The sequence below is a fragment of the Myotis daubentonii genome, chromosome X (assembly GCF_963259705.1).
Source record: "Myotis daubentonii chromosome X, mMyoDau2.1, whole genome shotgun sequence".
Taxonomy (NCBI): Eukaryota; Metazoa; Chordata; class Mammalia; order Chiroptera; family Vespertilionidae; genus Myotis; species Myotis daubentonii.
In genome coordinates, this window is record NC_081861.1 from 63,433,211 (window position 1) to 63,454,751 (window position 21,541).

The 21,541-nt window shown below is 36.4% G+C and overlaps 1 protein-coding gene across 5 annotated transcripts in view; it reads right to left on the reverse strand.

The window, feature by feature from the left end:
• Positions 1 to 21,541, reverse strand: part of DIAPH2 (diaphanous related formin 2) — a 936,081-nt gene that overhangs the window by 683,583 nt on the left and 230,957 nt on the right. For all 5 annotated transcript variants that reach the window (XM_059679396.1, XM_059679395.1, XM_059679394.1 and 2 more), the window contains 3 exons: positions 19,156 to 19,292; positions 17,282 to 17,390; positions 1,926 to 2,036 (listed from right to left, as the gene is read on the reverse strand). In XM_059679396.1, coding sequence (XP_059535379.1) covers positions 1,926 to 2,036; positions 17,282 to 17,390; positions 19,156 to 19,292 — 357 coding nt within the window. The remainder of the gene's footprint in view (positions 1 to 1,925; positions 2,037 to 17,281; positions 17,391 to 19,155; positions 19,293 to 21,541) is intronic.

The following is a 21,541-nucleotide window of genomic DNA, read 5'->3' on the forward strand; positions in this document are numbered from 1 at the left end:
GTGGCTGAGAACCGGAACCATATGTGGCCATATTTCACTCCATTGTTTTAGGACGGAAAGAAAATTGAGAGTCCTTGTAGGTTCTATTTCAAAACTTTAGGAAACAGAAACATGACACTTTCCACATTTCTCCTGCTTTAGAATCACTGAGATCTGATAAGCAGGGCATTTTAAAGAGATGTGATACTTAAAGAAAAATGTACCTGGAGGAATATTTTAAGAATACAGATATTAAGAAGCACATGGTGCCACAAGAAGCTTTTTATATGGCTATAGGGCCAATGGGAAAGTGTAGTTTAAAACCACTGATGCAAAATCTTAGCTGTCACTGTAATCAAATAAAGAACCTACCATGGGACCACTGAACCCAGCAGAAATTAAGACATCCAGACAAAAGTGCAAAAGGTAAGTGCAAGAGCTACGGTACATACTCTTTCTGAAAAAATGAAGACTTAAATAAATCAAGAGCCACAGTTTTCTTGACCAGCTATTCAGTAATATAAGGCAAAAATGGTGTTCATTATAAATAGACATAGGGGGATAAAAGATGGAAGGGTAATAACAACAACTAAGGCAGAAAACACGGCATATTAGTAAATGAGCAGAGGATGTTAAGGAGACCCTGTAGCTAACAAGTGCCCACAAGCATTATTCCTCTCCCAGAACCAGAGGACTAACTCAGGGAGGACAAGCATGAAAACCAGTGAGCAGGCAACTCAAAAGCAAACTAGAACCAAGACTATAACATTCTCTCTAGCTACTGAAGGCCAAAGACTTTTCATGAAGACAGATTTGTGACAAAACGAGAATAAATGTGTTGCACACACTAGAACTGTTATATAATGTGCCTGTTAACTGTGTACTGAAACCTCTCTACGGGTCACTGAAAATATTGCTTTGATTAACCACAACCAATTCCTTAGTTTTTAAATTCAGGGGTTAAAGAACCATTGGATATGAAAGTAACATAGAAATTTCTAAAATAGAGCCAACCATACACCTGATGAAAACTGGTTTCAATAGACCCAATCGTCCATTTTATGATGATGTGCTTAAACTACTTTCAGTTAAGATTGTCACAGCACAAGCAATTGATGCATACTCCACTCTTGTTCCTCACCAGGAAACACCCCTTATTTTGGTATTTCTAGCGCACCCTAAATCTTATATACATGCTCACTGACATTTTTTTTTTCTTTCCTCCATTCTTTTTTACTTTTACTTCTTGCTTCTCGGATGTGACCTGAGTAGCTTAAATGAAGAGACTAGTGAGAAATTTTGTCTCCTTTGACATTGCTATAGTCTGGGGAAAAAAATCATTCTTCAATTAACATTAAATAAAATATAAAGTCATAGTTGTTGCATTTGTATTCAAAGAATAAGTGTGTTCATTAATCTGAGATCAAACCTATAAAGTTATTTCAAAAATGTTTTTAACAGTATTATAATTAGAGCAAATGTTCACATAAAATTGTTTTTTCTTTAAAAAAGTTCACATGGCTCTGTAATAAGAATACCAAACTTAAGCAATGTGTCCAGAGTATACTAATCAAAATTATATGCATACTTATGCTGAATAGAAATGAAATCAATGTAAGTTATCAAAGAAAAAAGGCAAAAATGTTTAAATGAAAATTGAAACTACAAAAAAAGTGTAGTCTTTTATGTTCTCAGTATTTACATCCAAAGAAAAGAAGTTCCATTTGGCTTCAGGAAGGGAAAAATCACTTCTGGACACAGCAACAGATGCATTCTAAATTGTCAGCTGCATATAAAGACTGATATTACTGCAATTAATAAAGCTTACAAAATGTTTAAAGCTTTACAAGAGAAAATAGCAAGGCACAAGTACTTACTCTGCTGCAAGTCTAAAAATGGAAAGTGTTAAAGTTCATCAGCATAATAAATGTGTACACTCAACTTACTGGTAATATTGTCTTTAGTCCAGAACGGAGGAACTCATTCCTTAAATGTATTCGAAAATCAAGCTCATAAGGAAAAGTGACAAGGGCATTTATAAACTGCATGCAAGCCACCTGCAATTAGAAAGCAAACCTTATTTTAATGTTTTTAATTAAATAAATAATGCATTCAGACCATTATTTTTCCATTTACTAAAGGCATACATACATATAAAAATAAGAAAAATGCAAATATTTATAAAAGTTTAAGTATGATTATTATTTTAAAGTATAGGCAACAAAATGAATAAAATTTCTAATGTGCAGAATAATTCTAATTAAGATATGATGGATGGTCAAGTACTTCTATGCTTTGCTGACCAATATGAATAAATATTAAACTCTCTCTTGAGAAACTCAAAGCTCCAAAAGTATGCATAGAAAGCACTTTAGAAAGATCGTGAAATGTATCTTGCATATCCAGGTATCCTCAGGTAAACTAGCCTCAATCCTATATGGTTATAAATACTTTTCCAAAATAAATTTTAAAAAGGTTATAAAAGTTCCATAATATTAATCAGGCAACAGTGATAAATTAGAGAAATAATTACACTGATTTATATTCTCTCTATTCTATTATTGGAATGGATTTGCACAAAATTCAGAGTATTAAAATATATGATTAAGATGAATTAATTTGTTATGTATAAAAGTGAATTAAGATCAACTAGAAGGTACTGTGATGCCAATACTAATGTGCATGCCTGATAAAGTAAATATAAGGGCTTCTTTTCCAGTGAAGGTGAGTCATTAATTATATTGACACTGGAAAATGGGTTTTGCTTTTCTTACCTTCTGATATTGAGGCTCTCTACTATAAAAGGGGAATTATTTTCTGGTAATTGCAAGCTAAAAGGGAATTAACAAAATGCTAATTGCCAGGTGTTCCATACATTATTCCTGAATAGCATTTTTTTAAAATGCTGCTCAAGTCTAAGGCAACTGGCTAATAGTTTAAGTCAGTGGTTCTCAACCTTCCTAACGCTGTGACCCTTTAATAAAGTTCCTCATGTTGTGGTGACCCCCAATTTCATTGTTACAAATTGAACATAATTACAGCATAGTGATTAATCACAAAACAATATGTCATTATATGTGTGTTTTCCAATGATCTTAGGTGACCCCTGTGAAAGGGTCGTTCGACCCCCAAAGGGGTCGCTACCCACAGGTTGAAGACTGCTGGTTTAAGTGAAGACCACACATTTAAATCGATTATTTTTAAAGTATGCAATGAGTGGTGGAGCGAGTGCTCAAAGAGCTGACTGCAAGGGGACTCCTGGAAAATACCAGATTTAGTAAAGATGCCAAGTATTTATAGAAGGGAGCACCCATAAATCAATAGTTAGTATGGGCTCTACTCTATCTGCATAGTGTACCCAAGACCCTGGGGACTCTTCTGGGTGGTAGGCTGATGTCTGTCTTCTACCCTCTTTGATTCCCCACTTACAAACGGAGCTGTCCCTGAACATACCAGCTACTGGATGTCCCACAGGGATGCCAGACTGACCAGGTAACCCCCCTAAATCCTCAAGCCATCGTTCCTTCTCAGAGGGAGAACCAAGCTCCTGAGGCTGACAAGATGAAATAAGCATAGAGTCTAGGGGTTGGCAAACTACAGACCACAGGCCAGCCGCAGCCCACAGTTCTAATGTGGCGAGCTACCTGCTTGTGCCAATAAAGTTTTATTGAATCACAAACATCATATAAAAAATAACTACAAAAAAAGTATTTCAAATGTATTTTGTTTTCACTTGTCCAGACCTATTATTATAATTATTTTTTCAAATAGAAGGAAAAGATTAAAAGGTATATTGTGCCCTGGCCGATGTGGCTCAGTAGGTTGGTGTGTTGTCTGGTATACCAAAAGGTGGTGGGCTAGATTCCCAGTCAGGGCATGTACTCAGGTGGTGGGTTCAATCCCTGCTCTGGAAGCATTTGGCATGTTTCTCTCTCTTTCTCTCTCTCTCTCTCTCTACATCACCTTCCCTCTCTCTAAGATCAATTTTTAAAAAAGGTATACTGTTTTTATTTTTATATTTATATCATGTATTTAAGATGTTTCTTTGGGAGATTAGCCCATTTACCACATATCCAGATTCAAAAATTAAAAGTTGCATGCTTTACAGGTGATGACGGGTTGTTTCTAACATTACTATATAGCTAAATAAAAATTGAAAAATATAGTCTAATTCCTACAAGTGCTCAAATGTCAAACAAAAACACTTATACAATTGACTAAATATTTGCCATATAAGTAGCATTACTTTAAAAGATCTATCAGACAAATTAAGCTTATGCCTTAATAGATTACATAACCCTCACATTTACAATAAGAAAACGTTGACATCTTCATAGTTATGAGACTGAATATTCTACACAACCATCGCTACATTATCTATTTGTGTGATATAAGTCTGCATATTCTACATGACCATCACTACATTATTGTATTTGCTTGAATGATCCTTGTTATGTTACAAATATGACATGACTGAACAAGCCAAAGTACATGTCCAATCCAAAATTAATAGAGAGAAAAGTTGCCATCTGCTAGGATTGTTTTTGCCAGAAGAAATTCAAGCTTAATAGCTTGTATTAATACCCTACAAGTAAAGAGAGCATTTCCATAAGAAACAGCTTAATGATTTTTAGAATTGTACCTTTATACAAAAAAAAAAGTATTTAGATCAGGAGATGATAAACATAGTAAAAGTTAATGAAATTAATGAATGTATCAATTACAAAATAACTTCACATTTAATAAATGTTGCAATGCTATTAAACACTTTAATAGCATTAAGAATATATATAAATATATAACTAAATAAAAAAGATGTTGCATTTATTGACTATAGTATAAACAAGTATAAGACAATGAATTCAGTAATTAAACAGGTTAACAGCAATGGTTTACCAAATGTACTGTTTATTGTTTATAAAATTCTAACAGATAGCTAAATAATTACAAATAACATATGATAAATAGTCATACTATCATGTCACTTTACAACACAATCTGCTAGAGCAATGCTCTTTCAGAGAAATATTTATATTGTAAAAATGTGGAGAATAATAGCCATCTTAATAGTCTCTATTCCTTTAAACTACTACACAATTATTGCCCTTTTCACAGGACGAGAAGAAAATTAGAATAATTATCACAATTTATAACTACAAAATTAAACTTAAAAATTGTAATCAGATAGCTCGGCTGCTGTGGCTCAGTGATTGAACATTGACCTATAAACCAGGTCATGGTTTGATTCCTGGTCAGGGCACATGCCCGGGTTGTGGGCTCCATTCCCAGTGGGGGGTGTGCAGGAGGCAGCCGATCAATGATTCCAATGATTCTCTCTCATCATTTTTTTTTTTGTTATCTCTCTCCTCATTGATATTTCTATCTTTCTCTCCCCCCCTTCCCTCTGAAATCAATCAAAACATATTTTTTTAAAAAATGTAATTAGGTAAACTTTAAAATGTAATTGGAAAATATTATAAACATAAAATACTCATTGTGTGGATTCTGAATTTAAAGATAAATACAAAACCCCAAACTATTATAATTATCATTATTTATATCATTATTATTAGTTGCCAGACAATATTAGGTGCTTTATATAACTCACCATCTAATTTAATCCTTATAAAAATCATACAAAATAAGTGTTGCTATTACCCTTATTCCACAGATGATGAAGGTGAAGCTCAAAGCAGATAAATAACTTACACAAGGTCATACAGCAAGAAGGAAATTCATGATTCCAAACCATATCACTTCACTACAAATACAGAATAACTTCCAGCACATACAAGATGCCTCATAAACTCCATTCATAGATTCATACAACAAAAGATTTTAAGGATAGGTAAGAGAATAAAATTTAACTAGTGCATCATGTTTAATGCACTGAGAATATCTAGCTTTGGGATTATAGGTTAATTAGAAAAACATACAATTATTTTAACAAGCTGTTATTTAGTACATAAAATGGTTATCTTATATGTCTAATATAACTCAATAAAAATTAAATAGTTATCATAATATATAATGGAATGCAAAATTTTAAGATAGAAAATGGTTCCTAAAATATGTTACATTCCACTTTCTATATATATCTTAAACAGTGAAGTATGGGCAGCATCCCATCATCCCAAATAATGATCTTGCACTCTCCTTTACTTACTGCCACCTCACTCCTTACTTAGCACACATGTGCATGCAAACACACACACACACACACACACACACACACATATTTTCTCCATTATTAATATATATGCTAGGCTAGGACCACAATTCTGATTTTAAACCAGTAAGAACAAGGAGCTTGTGTATTTCCATTTTTACTCAGTAGCTAGAGGCCCAGTGCACGAAATTCAAGCACTGGGGGTGGGTGGGGGTCCCTCAGTCCGGCCTGCGCCCTCTCACAGTCCAGGACATCCTTAGCACTCTGCAAACATCCCTCTTGCAGTCTGGGACCCCTCACTCCTTACCACCTGCCTGCTCACTGCTCCTTACTGCTTGACTCGCTGCTCCTTAGAGCTGCTGCAGATGCGGGAGAGGCTCCCGCCACAGCCACCAGCAAAGGCAGCCCTGAGCCTGGCTTCTGGATGAGCAGCGCTCCTCCTGTGGGAGCACAGTGACAACCAGGGGGCAGCTCCTGCATTAAGCATCTGCCCGCTGGTGGTCAGTGCGCATCATAACAACCAGTCATTCTGATCGTTCCACCGTAATGGTTGCTTAGGCTTTTATTATATAGATCCCCTTACATCATAAGGAGATTTCTATATATCTATATTAGCTATTGAATGAATGCATAAGCATATATAGATAAAAAGCGCCAACTTTGTGGATGAGATAAAACATCCAATAATTTGTGCCACAAAGAATTATATACTAAACTTTATTCCTATCAGTTCTACCAGTTATGATCCTGACATTCCTCTAATAGTATATTATCTTTCTACAATAATCACCTGCATTCTTTAACCACAGGATGCTATTATTTTCATCCTAGGGCAGTGATGGTGAACCTTTTGAGCTCAGCGTGTCAACATTTTGAAAAACCCTAACTTAACTCTGGTGCCGTGTCACATATAGAAATTTTTTGATATTTGCAACCATAGTATAAAAAAGATTTATATTTTTGATATTTATTTTATATATTTAAATGCCATTTAACAAAGAAAAATCAACCCAAAAAATGAGTTTGCGTGTCACCTCTGACACACGTGTCATAGGTTCGCCATCACTGTCCTAGGGTATGGGTGTGGTATAGAGAATGGAATATCACAAAATAGACTAAACTTTCTAAAGACAAGGCTCTTCATTTGTTTATGGTTTTCTGAATAACCCCTAATTGGCCCCAATAAATTGGTTACAATATAATGAGTGAATAGTATTTAAATATTTCAAATGTTATTGTCATGAGACATATTACAAAAAGAAATTGCATTCCATTTCTTACCTAAGTCATAGAGAGGGGAAATTTTAAACATGAAGAAGCTTCACAAAATTACTGGGTAAATGCTAAAACTTATTATTTATTTTAACTTTTCAGCTCTGAAAACTATACAAACATCTACCAGTTTGTCCACAATTCATAGAGCAATGGAGTACAATAATTGCCAACTCCAGGGCATTCTCAGACAGAGTCTCCATATTGCCATTAGCTGTGACAAATTATGCTTTTAAAATGTTATTGACACTGTCACACATTTGACCTTATTAAGTACTCTGTAGACATTAACAAGGTCTTTCTTTATCCTAGCCCAGCAGGAGTTAGAAAAAAAAAGATGGTTTAAGTCAAAATAAGTACCAACCAAGAAAGATACAAATGTACAGAGCAAGTTAATTAAGTCAAGAAATGGAGAAAGATTACAGGCAGGACAAAACTATGTAGAAAGGTATAGAGGTAGAGGTGCAAAACAGCAAGAAATATTCAGGAAACTGAGCACAGTATGACTAGACCAGGGGTGGGGAACCTTTTTTCTGCCAAGAGCCATTTGGATATTTACAACATCATTCACAAGTCATATAAAATTATCAACTTAAAAATTCACCTGCTATATTTGGTCAAACAATTAACTCATCCCTAATGCCTTGGCAGGGCCAGACCAAATGATTTTGCGGGCCTTATACAGCCTGCGGGCCAGATGTTCCCCACACTTGGACTAGACCAAAAATTAGTGGAATACGAGGTTAGAGAGAAAGCGACAGTCAGACGATGAAGTAGTTTGTTTGGTCAAGGACTAGACTTTAATCCTAGTCTTAAGCAGTGATATCATGAGAACTACACTTCAGAAGTATAGCCTTGTGGAAAATGATTTAAAAGAGGCAAGAATGAGGGGTAAATGATATTCAAGAGTCTGGGTAAATGATAAAATAGTGCCCTGAATAAAAGTTATGGCAGCAGGGGTAGAGGAAGAGGTCAACCATACCAAGGAAGGGACTGGTAGGATTTGGTGATTGAGGAAATGGTGGACAAAATAGGAGTAGATTTGAAGATGATTATTACATTTCTGGTTTATGCTAATTGGTGGATTATGCTAAGGTTAACCAGGGTTGGGAACACAAGAGAAATGCATGTTAAGGTTAGAGAAGAGATTGGAGGAGGAAAGATGAAGAAAAGGAAGGTTTGTACCATGAAGGACAATACTGAATTTGAAACGCAGTCAAGAGGCAGCTGCACATAAGGGGTCTGTGAGTCAGGAGGAATTTGGAATAAAGAGATCCATCACATAGACGTGTCAGTTAAAGTCCTAAGGATGGATGTGGCTGCCTAAGGACAATGTACAGAATGAGCAAAGCAACAGAACCAAGGACTTAGGACCAAGCTCTAGGAATCAGTATGTTTAAAGATCAAGCATAGAGAGCAAAGATTTTAAATGCAACATAAAGTAAAAGAAAACCTAGGAGAGCTTAGTTATCATAGAAGTCGAGGGAGAAGAGAACTATGAAAAAGGAGTGATGAAATAGTGTCAAATGGTACTGGAGAAGCCAATAGAATAACTTGAAAAGTGACTGCATTGTACAAACATCCGACATAATTCCCCCTATTGTACTAATTCTACTCTTATATAATATACAACTGTGAATAAGTAGAACAAGTTTCTTAAGTAATATCAGGCATTCATTCAACACAATATTTAATATATGTATTATTTTTCCCAAGTGTTCTCCTTATTCATATGCTGCTGTGTCATGTTTTATTATAAATGTACCTCCACTGACACATGATAAATGATTTATGCAAAGCTACTTCCTCTTATGTGATGGTATGAGTGCACTAATAGCTAATTTACAAGTATGCTGGGAGTGAAATCTCAACACATTAGAACTACTGTGGAAAGAATCAAGCTACAGAGGACCAATACATGTATCTGATGGTTTGTCCATTTAAGCAACATGTGTTTTTTGCATAAAACTCTTTTAAAAATAAATTATATAACTGCCACATTTTTAATCCTCACCTGAGGATATATTTATTGATTTTGGAGAAAGAGGGAGAAGGACAAGCAGGGGAAGGGGGAGGAGGAGGGGGGCAGGGAAATGGAGACCTTGATATGAGAGAGCAACACTGTTCTGTTGCCTCTCATACATGCCCTTACCCGGAATCAAACCTGTAGCCTGGGTAAATTCCTTGACTGGGATTGAACCCACAACCTTACTGGTGTATGGGACGATGCTCCAACCAACTGAGCCACCCAGTTAGGGCTGCTACATTCTTAAAATATCCTAAATATAACTTATTATTTTATTGCTCACTCAGGGGAATGATTGAATATGTGAGCTGTGTGTAACACAGAAATACCCTCAGGGGCTATTGAGGTGTTTAGAGTCATTTGCTCTGACACTAAACAAAGCCAAATGTTGTAATATTCGCACTCTAGTTCCAATCTTTAATGGTTTCTATCTCCTCCTCCCTTGCTTTTAGTCTGTCAGTTGTCACTTCTTGATCATTTTAGGGAACCTGTCTGAAATAAACCCTCTTCCGACTTCCCAAGCTGTGCTAGTCTGCTGTGGATAGAACGCAGTTCATCGGGCTTACTGAGGCACCGTAGAGAGAAGGAGTTAACAGCTTCTGATTAAAGGCCAAAAGGTTTTTGTCATCACAAGGCTTGATGGATTCAATGACATTTTGTAGGTTGCTCAGATTATTTGGTTTTATTTCTTCTTTGGCTCTCAAAACATGATCAATCTCTCCAACAGGTAAAGTCAGGAAAAGTGAACCTATTACACATCAGTGAAGTGTATATTTACTGCTGTGTGTTTGTGTACATATCTAATGACCACATGAACAAATATTCTATTATTATTTTTGGCACGTTAGAAAACATTTTTAAAATGTATTAAGTCATGCTAAAGGCATTTCTGCTCAGAGCTCCTGAGTGACGTTAAGACATGGCACCTTTCAGAGTAATAGTCTTTAAAGACTGCCTCTTTTTATAGTACATCATTGGAAGCTTACTATACTGCTTTCTCTTTCCATAAACAACTATTATAAATGTTTAGTGTACCCTAGTTCTTCCTGCTGGGCTGTGCAGAAATCAGTTTCAAATATATGTTGATATTATTTCACTCTGTCTTCTTTTGTGAAGTGACTAGCAGACTACTCTGGCCTCAATTTGCCTACTGGAATTCCTTTTCCTGTCTCCCATCCTAACATAATACCAGTTCCTATTTATCCTTCAAGACCTACTTAAAGCATCACCTCCTCACTGAAGCCTTCCTAGATTTATGCAGGATATACCTCAATGTGCCTTTGTGCTCTCATTAAATCTTTCCAGGAGGAAAGGGATATGGGTGTGGGAGGGTTGGTATTTCAAGCAAAGTGTTCTATATTATAAAATATTTGAGGGCATTTAAAAGTCTACAGCATATTTGAGCAACACCAGATTTAGTATGGCTAAAACTATGGTACAATCGGGAGAGTAACAGGCTCAAAGCTGGGGTCACACTAATAGATGTCATACATCATGATTAGGCACTTCACCTTTATCAAGATAGCAAATGGTCATCAGCATAGCTTTCTAGGAATGCTGTTATGTTAGAACTGGATTTATATTTTTAAGGATAACTGACAACAGTACAGAACATTTGTATGGTGAGAAGAATGTATCAGTATAGGGTACCAATTTAAAAAATTATTGAAATAATATTGGTGGAAGAAGATAAAGGCAATGGGGATAGAGAGATAGGGATGGATTCATAGTCTGTTCTTTAAGACTTGATAATGGATTAGATGCAAGGACAAAGAATAATGAAGTCTGGAGGAACATTGGAGATTAGGTAGATAATGATAACTCTATAATCTAAAATGAGAAAGACAGAAAGAAGAGTAGACTTCTTTTAGGGGGAGTCAGGTTAAGGGGAAGAGAGAGTGAGCTCAGGAGTTATTGTGTTAAGAGCATGTACTCTAATCCAATCAAGAAAATGGGCAAAGGACCTAAATAGACACTTTTTGAAAGAAGACATACAGAAGGCTGAGAGACATATGAAAACATGTTCCAAGTCACTAATCATCTGAAAAATGCAAATAAAAACAACATGAGGTACCAACTCACACCAGTCAGAATGGCTATCATCAACAAATGACAAACGCTGGAGAGGATGTGGAGAAAAAGAAACCCTTGTGCACTGCGGGTGGGAATGCAGACTGGTGCAGCCACTGTGGAGAACAGTATGGCGTTTCCTCAAAAAGTTAAAAATGGAACTTGCATTTGACCCAGTAATCCCACTTCTAGGAATATATCCCAAGAAACCAGAAACACCAATCAGAAAGGATATATGCACCCCTTCACAGCAGCACAATTTACAATAGTTAAGATTTGGAGACAGCCTAAGTGCCCATCAGCAGATGAGTGGATTAGAAAACTGTGGTACATCTGCACAATGGAATTCTACACTGCTGTAAAAAGAAGGAATTCTTACCATTTGCAACATCATAGATGGAACTGGAGAGCATTATGCTAAGCCAGCGGTTCTCAACCTGTGGGTCGTGACACCTTTGGCGGTCGAATGACCCTTTCACAGGAGTCGCCAAAGACCATCCTGCATATCAGATATTTACATTACGATTCATAACAGTAGCAACATTACAGTTATGAAGTAGCAACGAATATAATTTTATGATTGGGTCACAACATGAGGAACTGTATTTAAAGGGCCAGAAGGTTGAGAACCACTATGCTAAGCAAAATAAGCCAGTCAAACAAAGATAAATATCATATGATCTCACCCATTTGTGGAATATGATGAACAACATAAACTGAGGAACCAAAATAGAACTAGAAGCATGGAACAGACTGCCCAACCTATGAGGTGAGGGAGTAAGACAGCAGTTCTCAACCTGTGGGTCGCAACCCATTTGGCAGTCGAACGACCCTTTCACAGGGGTCGCCTAAGACCACCTTGCATATCAGATATTTACATTACGATTCATAACAGTAGCAACATTACAGTTATGAAGTAGCAACGAAAATAATTTTATGGTTGGGTCACAACATGAGGAACTGTATTTAAAGGGCCAGAAGGTTGAGAACCACTGGGATAAGAGATCAACCAGGACTTGTATGCATGCATATGAGCAAAACCAATGGACACAGACTGGGGAGGGGGAGAGCATGTACTGGGGGTGTGGACGGCCGGGGAGAGGTCAATGGGGGAAAAAAGAGACTTATGTAATACTTTAAACAACAAAGAATTTAAATTTTTAGAAAAAGCATGTGCTCTGGAGCCAGACACCCTAGTGTCTAATCTGGGCTTTGCTACCTATTCACTTTGTGACCCTGAGCAAGTTATGTAACCTCTGTAAGCCTCAGTTTACTCATCTATAAAATAGGAATACTACTACTACCTCTCATGGAATTGCTGTGAGGTTTAAAAATGAGGTGATATATGTAAAATATTTAGAACATTGGCACATGACTTAGAAATGCTATTTTTTGTATTTTATTTGTATGATGTCTACAAGATATCTAGTTAGGCCATTAGACATGTAGGTTTGAATAGAGAGAGATGTGAGCTGGACTTTAAATCTGGGGAATCAGTAGAATCTAGTGGATGTTAAAGCTACAAGTCAATTAAGAACATTCATGAGGAAAATAAAATATATATGAATATGAGTATATATACATATACATATATATATACTAGAGGCCTGGTGCACAAAAATTTGTGCACTCGGGGGGCGGGGGGGGGGTCCCTCAGCCTGGCCTGTGCCCTCTCGCAGTCTGGGACCCCTCGGGAGATAACGACCTGCTGGCTTAGGCCCGCTCCCGGGTGGCAGAGGGCAGGCCCAATCCCTAGGTGCAGCCCCTGGTCGGGCTCAGAGCAGGGCTGATTGGGGAGTTGGGGCGCCGCCCCCTGTCACGCACAGAGCAGGGCCAATCAGGGGGTTGGGGCGCTGCCCCCTGTCACTCACAGAGCAGGGCCAATTAGGGGGTTGGGGAGCTCCCACCTGTCACTCACAGAGTAGGGCCGATAGGGGAGTTGGGGCACCACCCCGTCACACACAGAGCAAGGCCCGTGGGGGGGGTGCGGTTGGGGCACCGCACCCTGTCACACACAGAGCAGGGCCAATCAGGGGGTTGGGGCACCGCAGCCTGTCACACACAGGGCCGCAGGGCGATCAGGGGGTTAGGGAGCTCCCCTGTATCAGGCACAGAGCAGGGTTGATCAGGGGGTTGGGGCGCCTTCCCCTGTCACACACAGAGCCACAGGGCAATCAGGGGGTTTGGGCACTGCCCCCTATCACGCTGATCCCAGTGCCGGGAGGCCTCGCGGCTCCACTGATCCCGGTGCTGGGAGGCATATTACCCTTTTACTATATAGGATAGAGGCCTGGTGCATGGGTGGGGGCCGGCTGGTTTTCCCTGAAGGGTGTCCTGGATCAGAGTGGGGGTTCCCACTGGGGTGCCTGGCCAACCTGGATGAGGGGATGATGGCTGTTTGCAGCTGGTCACACATCGTTCAGGGTGGGGGTCCCCACTGGGGTCCCTGGCCAGCCTGGGTGAGGGGATGATGGCTGTTTGCAGCTGGTCACACACCCTTCAGGGTGGGGGTCCCCACTGGGGTGCCTGGCTGAGGGCTGTTTTCAGGCTGGCAGGTGACTGAAGCTCCCAACCACTCCTTTTTTTCTGTTTTTGTTTTTGTTTTTTGTGTTTTTTTTTATTCTGGGCCAGCTTTAGCTCTGACGCTTGGCTCCAGCTCTTAGGCCTCTGCTGCTGAAAGCAGGTATCTGGTTTGTCTGGGTTCTATAATCGAAACACTGTTTTAACTCCAGCTCTGAGATCCCGGCTGGCTGAAAGCCGGTTTCTGGGGTTTTGTTTAGCTTCTATATTCATAACAATGTTTCAAACTGCAAGCTCAGAGGCCAGCAGCAGCAGGCAGGGAACATTGGAGTCCTCCATCACTGAAGCAAGCAAGCCTCATGTTCACTTTAAGCTGCCTGGCTGCCGGCCGCCATCTTGGCTGGCAGTTAATTTGCATATCGCCCTGATTAGCCAATGGGAAGGGTAGCAGACATACGGCTGATTACCATGTTTCTCTTTTATTAGATAGGATGTCTGTATATAATCCACATGTATGTATATACAAAAATGATAATAGAAAAAGACCAAGAACAGAACTTAGAGAACAAAATACCCAAGAAGAGAAACAACATGAAGAAGATAAAGAGCAATTAAAGGTAGTTAAAGAACAAGGAGAGAATGGTGCCTGAAAAGCCAAAGGCAGAAAAATTTTCAAGGAGGGAGGGGATCAATAGTGCCAAGTGATCAGGATTGGAAATAGGCCATTGGATTTTGAAATTAGAAGATCACTGTTGACCTTTTCGTGAACTGTGAAAAAGCTGAGCTGTGAAAGGTAGTTTAGGAAACAGAGAAAACAAGTATCAATGATTCTTTTAGAGATTTAAACTATAAAATGTAAAAGGAAGATGAGAGGCTAGTTCAAAGGTAAGTAGGATCAAAAGAAGGTGTTGTAGTATGAGGGAAACTTGAGAATGCTACTGAGCTGAAGGGAAGTCAATGAAGAGAGAGTATATGAATGTATGTGATTTACTGTCTTATCTATGTTTTGAAGTACTGAAGATAATGAAAATGCTATCTCAGATATAAAAGTTCACTTTAAAGATGAGCTAGAAAACTTCTGTGTGAAGTTAGTAATCTGTTTTAATACACAAAAAAAGAAAAAAGGTATATAGTTGTTATTTAAAAATATAATTAGTCCTGTATTTTAACAGAATTACTTCCTGAGACTTTAATAACATTTTGAGAAGTCTCTGGATACTACCGAAATAGAAAAGTCATTCTGTTAAAATACAACACTAACTATATTTTTTAAACAACAAATTCAAACTTACTTTTCATTCTGCATTCTGAATATATTTTTGAGCTTTTAGATAATATTTTTTCATTCACATGAAATAGTCCAAATAAATAAACCCACAATTCTGGGAGAGTAATAGGCTCTGTATATAACAAAATTATTAATTTTTGTAGCTCATTAGAATAGAAAATTTCAATTTTTTGATTTGCAGGTTTTGCATCTGTAGCAAGTATTCAACAATTTCTTGAATACCCAACAAGATGCCTATAATTCTTCAATATGTTTACTTGTTAACAACTTGCCATTTTATCACTCCATTCAGCCCAGGTTCCTGAAGACTGGAAAATGTCATTCCCTTCTCATCATTTTGGGTGAACTACTCTATGACAGAGGTGTCATTTTAAAGGTCAGAAAATTCAATATATTAATGTTGACATCACAAAGACCTAGCTTCAAATCAAAGCTCTACCCCTCAACAGCTATGCAATTTTGAGTGAGCTACGTAATGAAAACATTCACTATATCTAAAACACCTAATTACTCCTAAACAAGCATTGCAAGACAAGTACAAACTCCTACATATGACTGACAGTCAAAGAAATTTAGCTGGGTAAGCCAAAGGAACAAGGACAAAAATTTCAAGAAATCATCTAACAAGATAGTTTTCATACTTTTCAGTAGAGATATTAAATTTTATTTAGACACATTTTATAATAAAAAGTGTATTGTAAAAAAAAAACAAAAAACTGAGCCCAGCTGGTGTGGCTCAATGGTTGAGCATGGACCTAAGAACCAGGAGGTCATGGTAGGATTCCCAGTCAGGGCATATGCCTGGGCTGCGGGCTCAATCCCCAGTAAGGGCGTGCAGGAGGCAGCCGATCAATGATTGTTTCTCAGATGTTTCTATCACTCCCTCCCTCTCTGAAATAAATAAAAATATAATTTAAAAAGGAAAAAAATAACTGGAAGTAAATATCCCAATTATTTTAAAAAATGTAATGTCCTGGACATAAATGGCACACCATAACAGATTATCCAAACTGCTCATTATAGTTGGAGCAGAACTAACAATGAACAAATTTCCTTAAATATCTGGAGTGATTATAGCTTTGTAACACTACAATATTCTCTTTGGACAAGCCAATTTATCTATCTGCTATAGCTTCAAATGCTGGTGAAAAAAAGAACCAACAATTGATAATAAGATAAGAAAGAGAAAAAGAAAATGCTTACTTTATATCAGGTAAGACATTTTAATATTTAAACATTCACTGCTAAATAATAGTACCTACATAGCTGGGTTGTTGTGATAATTAAATTAGATAATACACACAAATTGTTTAGCCCCGGATCTCACACTATAAGTATGGTTAATAAATATGCATTCTCACCAGTCAAGAACAAAGTTATCATTCATAAAATAGGTCATTTCCTGAAATTATCTAAGAAAAGATACTGAGTTTTGTCATTTTCTAAAGAAAACATTTAGGCTGGGTCTATACAGGTTGTCAGGTAAACACTGTCCTAAGAGTTGCAATTCAATCACCACGATTCTGGTGAGTCAGACTTCTGAATGCTGGGTATGGCACAAAGAGAGATGCACTTTGTTTTTTTTAAATTTCTAGAAGCCCACAGACATCGTTAACCCTTTTTAAGATAATGACATTGGCTGGATTGTTTGTGCTGTTGCCCTGATTATTGCTAAGGCTTTAATTTCTGCAGTTTATTGCATTAATTACTAAATTTCTACCCAAATATTAATGATAATCCTAATCATCATATCTGTAATAATCCAAAGTGCTTTTTCTAATTTTAAACCATTTGTTATTCTCACAGACAAAACTTCTAGTTTTTATGAACAACCAAGCAACAGGAAGAATTTCATTTTTATGTTCCATTCAATTTAAGTGTTAGCACAAATGTCATCACACAAAATGAGTCCTCTAAATATAATTCTAGAAGCAATTTAAGACAAAACTAGACTCACCTGTAATTGCAAAGCTTCATGATTTTCTAGCCCTTCCACGATTGGTGAAAATCGTTCTCTATTATATCTTTCTGCCGCTGTAGTTATAGCCCCTAAAAGTTTCTCTAGACTAGAGAGAGAAAAACAGAAAAGGAATGAAACGTATCTCACACACACATTGTGAATATGGGGTTTTCTCTATCAGATTTCCCTGCTTTCTTTTTGGTGCTTGACCAGTAGATAGATCACCACAATTAAAGAATTGTGTTTCTTTCTGCATATTTCAACACATCAAATATTGATAACATTAAATAATTTTAGGGCATCAACAAGAAAATTCAATTTAAAAATCTTGAGGACATTTTTTTTTCTGGGTGACAGTTTTCAAAAGATACTTAACTGATAAACACTGAAATTTAAAATTTCAGGTATTGATATTTTTTGTAACATATATTAATTAATATCTCTGCAACCCCAAAGGGTACCTACAAATATTAAGTTTATTCAAGTATAACCTGACTTTAATTGTATTTATTTATTTATTTTGAATTTTTATAAGATCTCAAATGCTCTCCCGAATGAAATTTTATAATGAAGTGCTAAAGAGTAAAAAAATCTTAAAAAGAACTTAAAAACATTAACATTCTTTGAAAATGGAACAAATAAACAATGTCTGAAAGAGAATGCCTAGGCAATTAGAGAAGCATCTATAATCACCTAGCACAAGAAACTCAGTTACCTGAACAAGATAATAAAGACTATCTCTTGTACAGCGTCTGAATCAAATTCAATTCTATGTAGTCTACTACCCTTATAAAATTATATCTGAAATTATATTAAAAGCATATCAAATATAGCAGGGTAGGATGTATTATATGAATTAAGTACTGAAGTCTCAGTTTTGCATATGTTACCTCATTTATAGTTTGTTCTCACTGAGATAAGATTTAATGCCATACGATAATACTTTTGTTTATTTGTCTTTTGGTTTCTAAGGACACATTAGCCAGCACTAACCAACATCTCATTTTATTCTAGCAGGTATGAAAAAGTCAACGCATTAGAATATTCCTAACTCTTTGCATAGCCCTGTCAGATTCAAATGGAAATTACTGCTGGCTCGCAAAGTGTGTAGAGGAAACATTTTAGTTCATGTCCTTAGCAGGTATTTCATTATTTATCACAATTGTTTCTTATTAACTAGATATATTAATGACATTAAATTTGAAATTTTGCTTCTGATTCAATATTATTTCCATAAGAAAAAATGATCTAATGCAGGGTCAGCAACGGCTTGCTGAAACTGGCACTTTTACCACAGACTTTCTAAAAAATTACACAGACATTCTGTTCTTTCTTTTTAACAGATTAGTTTATTTCATTCTATGGATGATTGCTTTATCTTTTCACTTACCATAGGCAGATAGAATACTTCTATAAAATAATAGTACAAAATAAAAGAATCTAGTTAATTTAATTAGTTCAAGTAGCCCAATTTTGTAATGTGCACGTGTGTGGGGGGGGGGGTGCAGGGGTAGGGGTGGGCGTGTGTGCGTGTGTGCGTGTGTGTGTGTGTGTGTGTGTAGCCAAAATTACTGTGATTATTATCCTATATTTCTAGTAATTGCTTTACCATCAGCAAGACAAAATTCTATTCATTCACTTTGAATCCAACTTTGAAGAATTCCCCATTAGGATTCTATCTCTTTAAACCTATTTTTCAAAGAATCAAACAAAGCTAAAATGTAAATAGATAAGATAAAAATGCTACTAATTTTTTCCTAAAATTTCACATTATTTTTATGCAAGTTATCTAAAGAAACAGCATATAAGTAGGACTTATTAATTTCTCAAGTGTCATTTTTATGCAATTAATATAACATAGCAATACTTACATGTTATCTTCTCCGACAATGCAAATAGCAGAAAGTATTTTTACTATTTCAGTCATCATGTTGGGTTGTTTGGGGTCAATAGCTCTTGCCAATAGTAAAAGACTTCTTTCATCTCCTAGAATCCTTTGCAATCCAAACTTAAGAAAAAAAGAACTTTCATTCACAATGTCTGTAGAACATATCTTTAATTTAAGAAATACAACTTACAATGATTTTCTAAATACCCAAACCTCCACAATAAGGTTCTACCTAATTATATGAACGTTCTTTAAACAAGCAGTTATTTGTCTTTGTTTTTTATTTGAAATGACTGCATCTTGGAGTTTTTAGCCCTTGATCAAATATGATCTCCATTAGCCTGTCTAAAATTCCATAAAGATCTGGGAGAAATATGGGAACAATCAGTATTTCTTCAACAAAGAAGAACATGTAAAGCACATACTGATATGATTTTCCAAAGTAATTCCACTTATGTCACTGGGTCTCCCTGGAGATATCTGCAATTCATGGTTAAATTATCCAATATGTTTGTATAAAACATTAAGTTGAACAAAAAGGGTGAAATGTTGAAAAGCTCTCTGTATGCTATATTCCAGGTAAAGCAAGAAGCCTCTGTACAGATTGTCCTAGACCAGTGATGGCGAACCTTTTGAACTCGGCGTGTCAGCATTTTGAAAAACCCTAGCTTAGCTCTGGTGCCGTGTCACATATATAAATTTTTGGATATTTGCAACCATAGTAAAGCAAAGACTTATATTTTTGATATTTATTTTATATATTTAAATGCCATTTAACAAAGAAAAATCAACCAAAAAAATGAGTTCGCGTGTCACCTCTGACACGCATGTCATATGTTCGCCATCACTGTCCTGTACCTTCTCTGTTATCCTCCCCCTTCAGGCAGCTGTGCTGCATTCTGAAAGCTATGAACCCAAAGAAGTGGCACCTGGATTTCTATAAGTGTCACATTCAACTGGGCAGAGAAGACACCCCTTTCATTTATTTTCCAGTCCTGAGTACGTGTGAGCAAGCAAGTGTGCATTATAAAAATGAATAGGTATAGACATTTTAAAGAAAGCCCAAAATGTGGGTTTTCATTACATTAAGGTAACATATTCTTTGATCTTTGTCCCACAAAGTATTTCTCAGATTTCTGATGAAACAGGTTTGTTTGTTTTTATAGTCTAATGGTGAAATCTGACAACATTTCATCAGAGTAAAATGGCCATTTCAAGCTAACCTTTAGTTAAGTACCAAGCATGTGACGACTTTCATGGTTACTAATTTAACTTATAAAAGAATTCATGGGGAAATAACTAAAGCTCTTAAATGTAACTTTAGCAGAGGTCAAAATAAATAAGGAAATAAAAGAAAAAACATAAAAGGAAATGGAAGAGACAAAATATAAAAGCAGCAAAGAAAACAGAAGGAATATGTATGCATAAAGGTGGCCAGTGGATAATAGTAAAAAAAAAATAAGTGAAAAACACAGGTGTAAAACTGACAGATGATTACCACATAATTACCAAACTTAAAATAACAACTTTAAAAATCATACTGAGAGTGAAATCATTTAAATTTTCAACTGAAGGACTTGTATGCATGCATATAAGCATAACCAATGGACATAAGACACTGGGGAATAGGGGAAGCTGGGGAAATGTCAAGAAGGGGAAAAAAGGAGACATATATAATACTCTTTGTAATACTTTAAGCAATAAAACAATTTTTTTAAAAAAAGTATGATAAAAAAATAGATCCAAAGACAAAGAAGCATTGAACTGACTGTCAAATCTCAAAGGGAAAGCAGGGGAGGGTGGGAGAAGGGGTACAGATCAATGTCTTTGAGGGGCATTATTTTATTGTTTGACATATATGCTGTGTGCAGCAGTCCTCATAGTTGTGACTGTCCTAATCAATGAACTTGCAGATCAACCAATGAACTTGCATGCATGTTAGCATAACCAATAGACACAGACAATAGGAGGGTGAAGGCTTGTGGTGGGGGATGGGGAGAAAAAGGGGACACATGTAATATTTTCAACAATAAAGATTTAAAAAAAGAAAAAAATCATACTGTGAGTGAAATCATTTAAATTTTCAAATTTCTATCTATTGTTTAAAAGTATTTTATAATATGTAGGGATATACTGATAATAAAAATGAAGGTATGAGTAATAATGAAAAAACATAAATCTAAACCTCAGAGCAATATTACAGCAAAGGAAGTTAAGAAGAAATTGATAGCTTTTTATGATCCTATTCTGACATGCACTGTATAAGGAAAAATAATTTTTGAAGTAGGTAACATAAACTCCTTAGGGCCAACAAATTTGATGTTTAAGTCATTTCAGATGAAACTCTGATTCTTTGATTATGACAATTT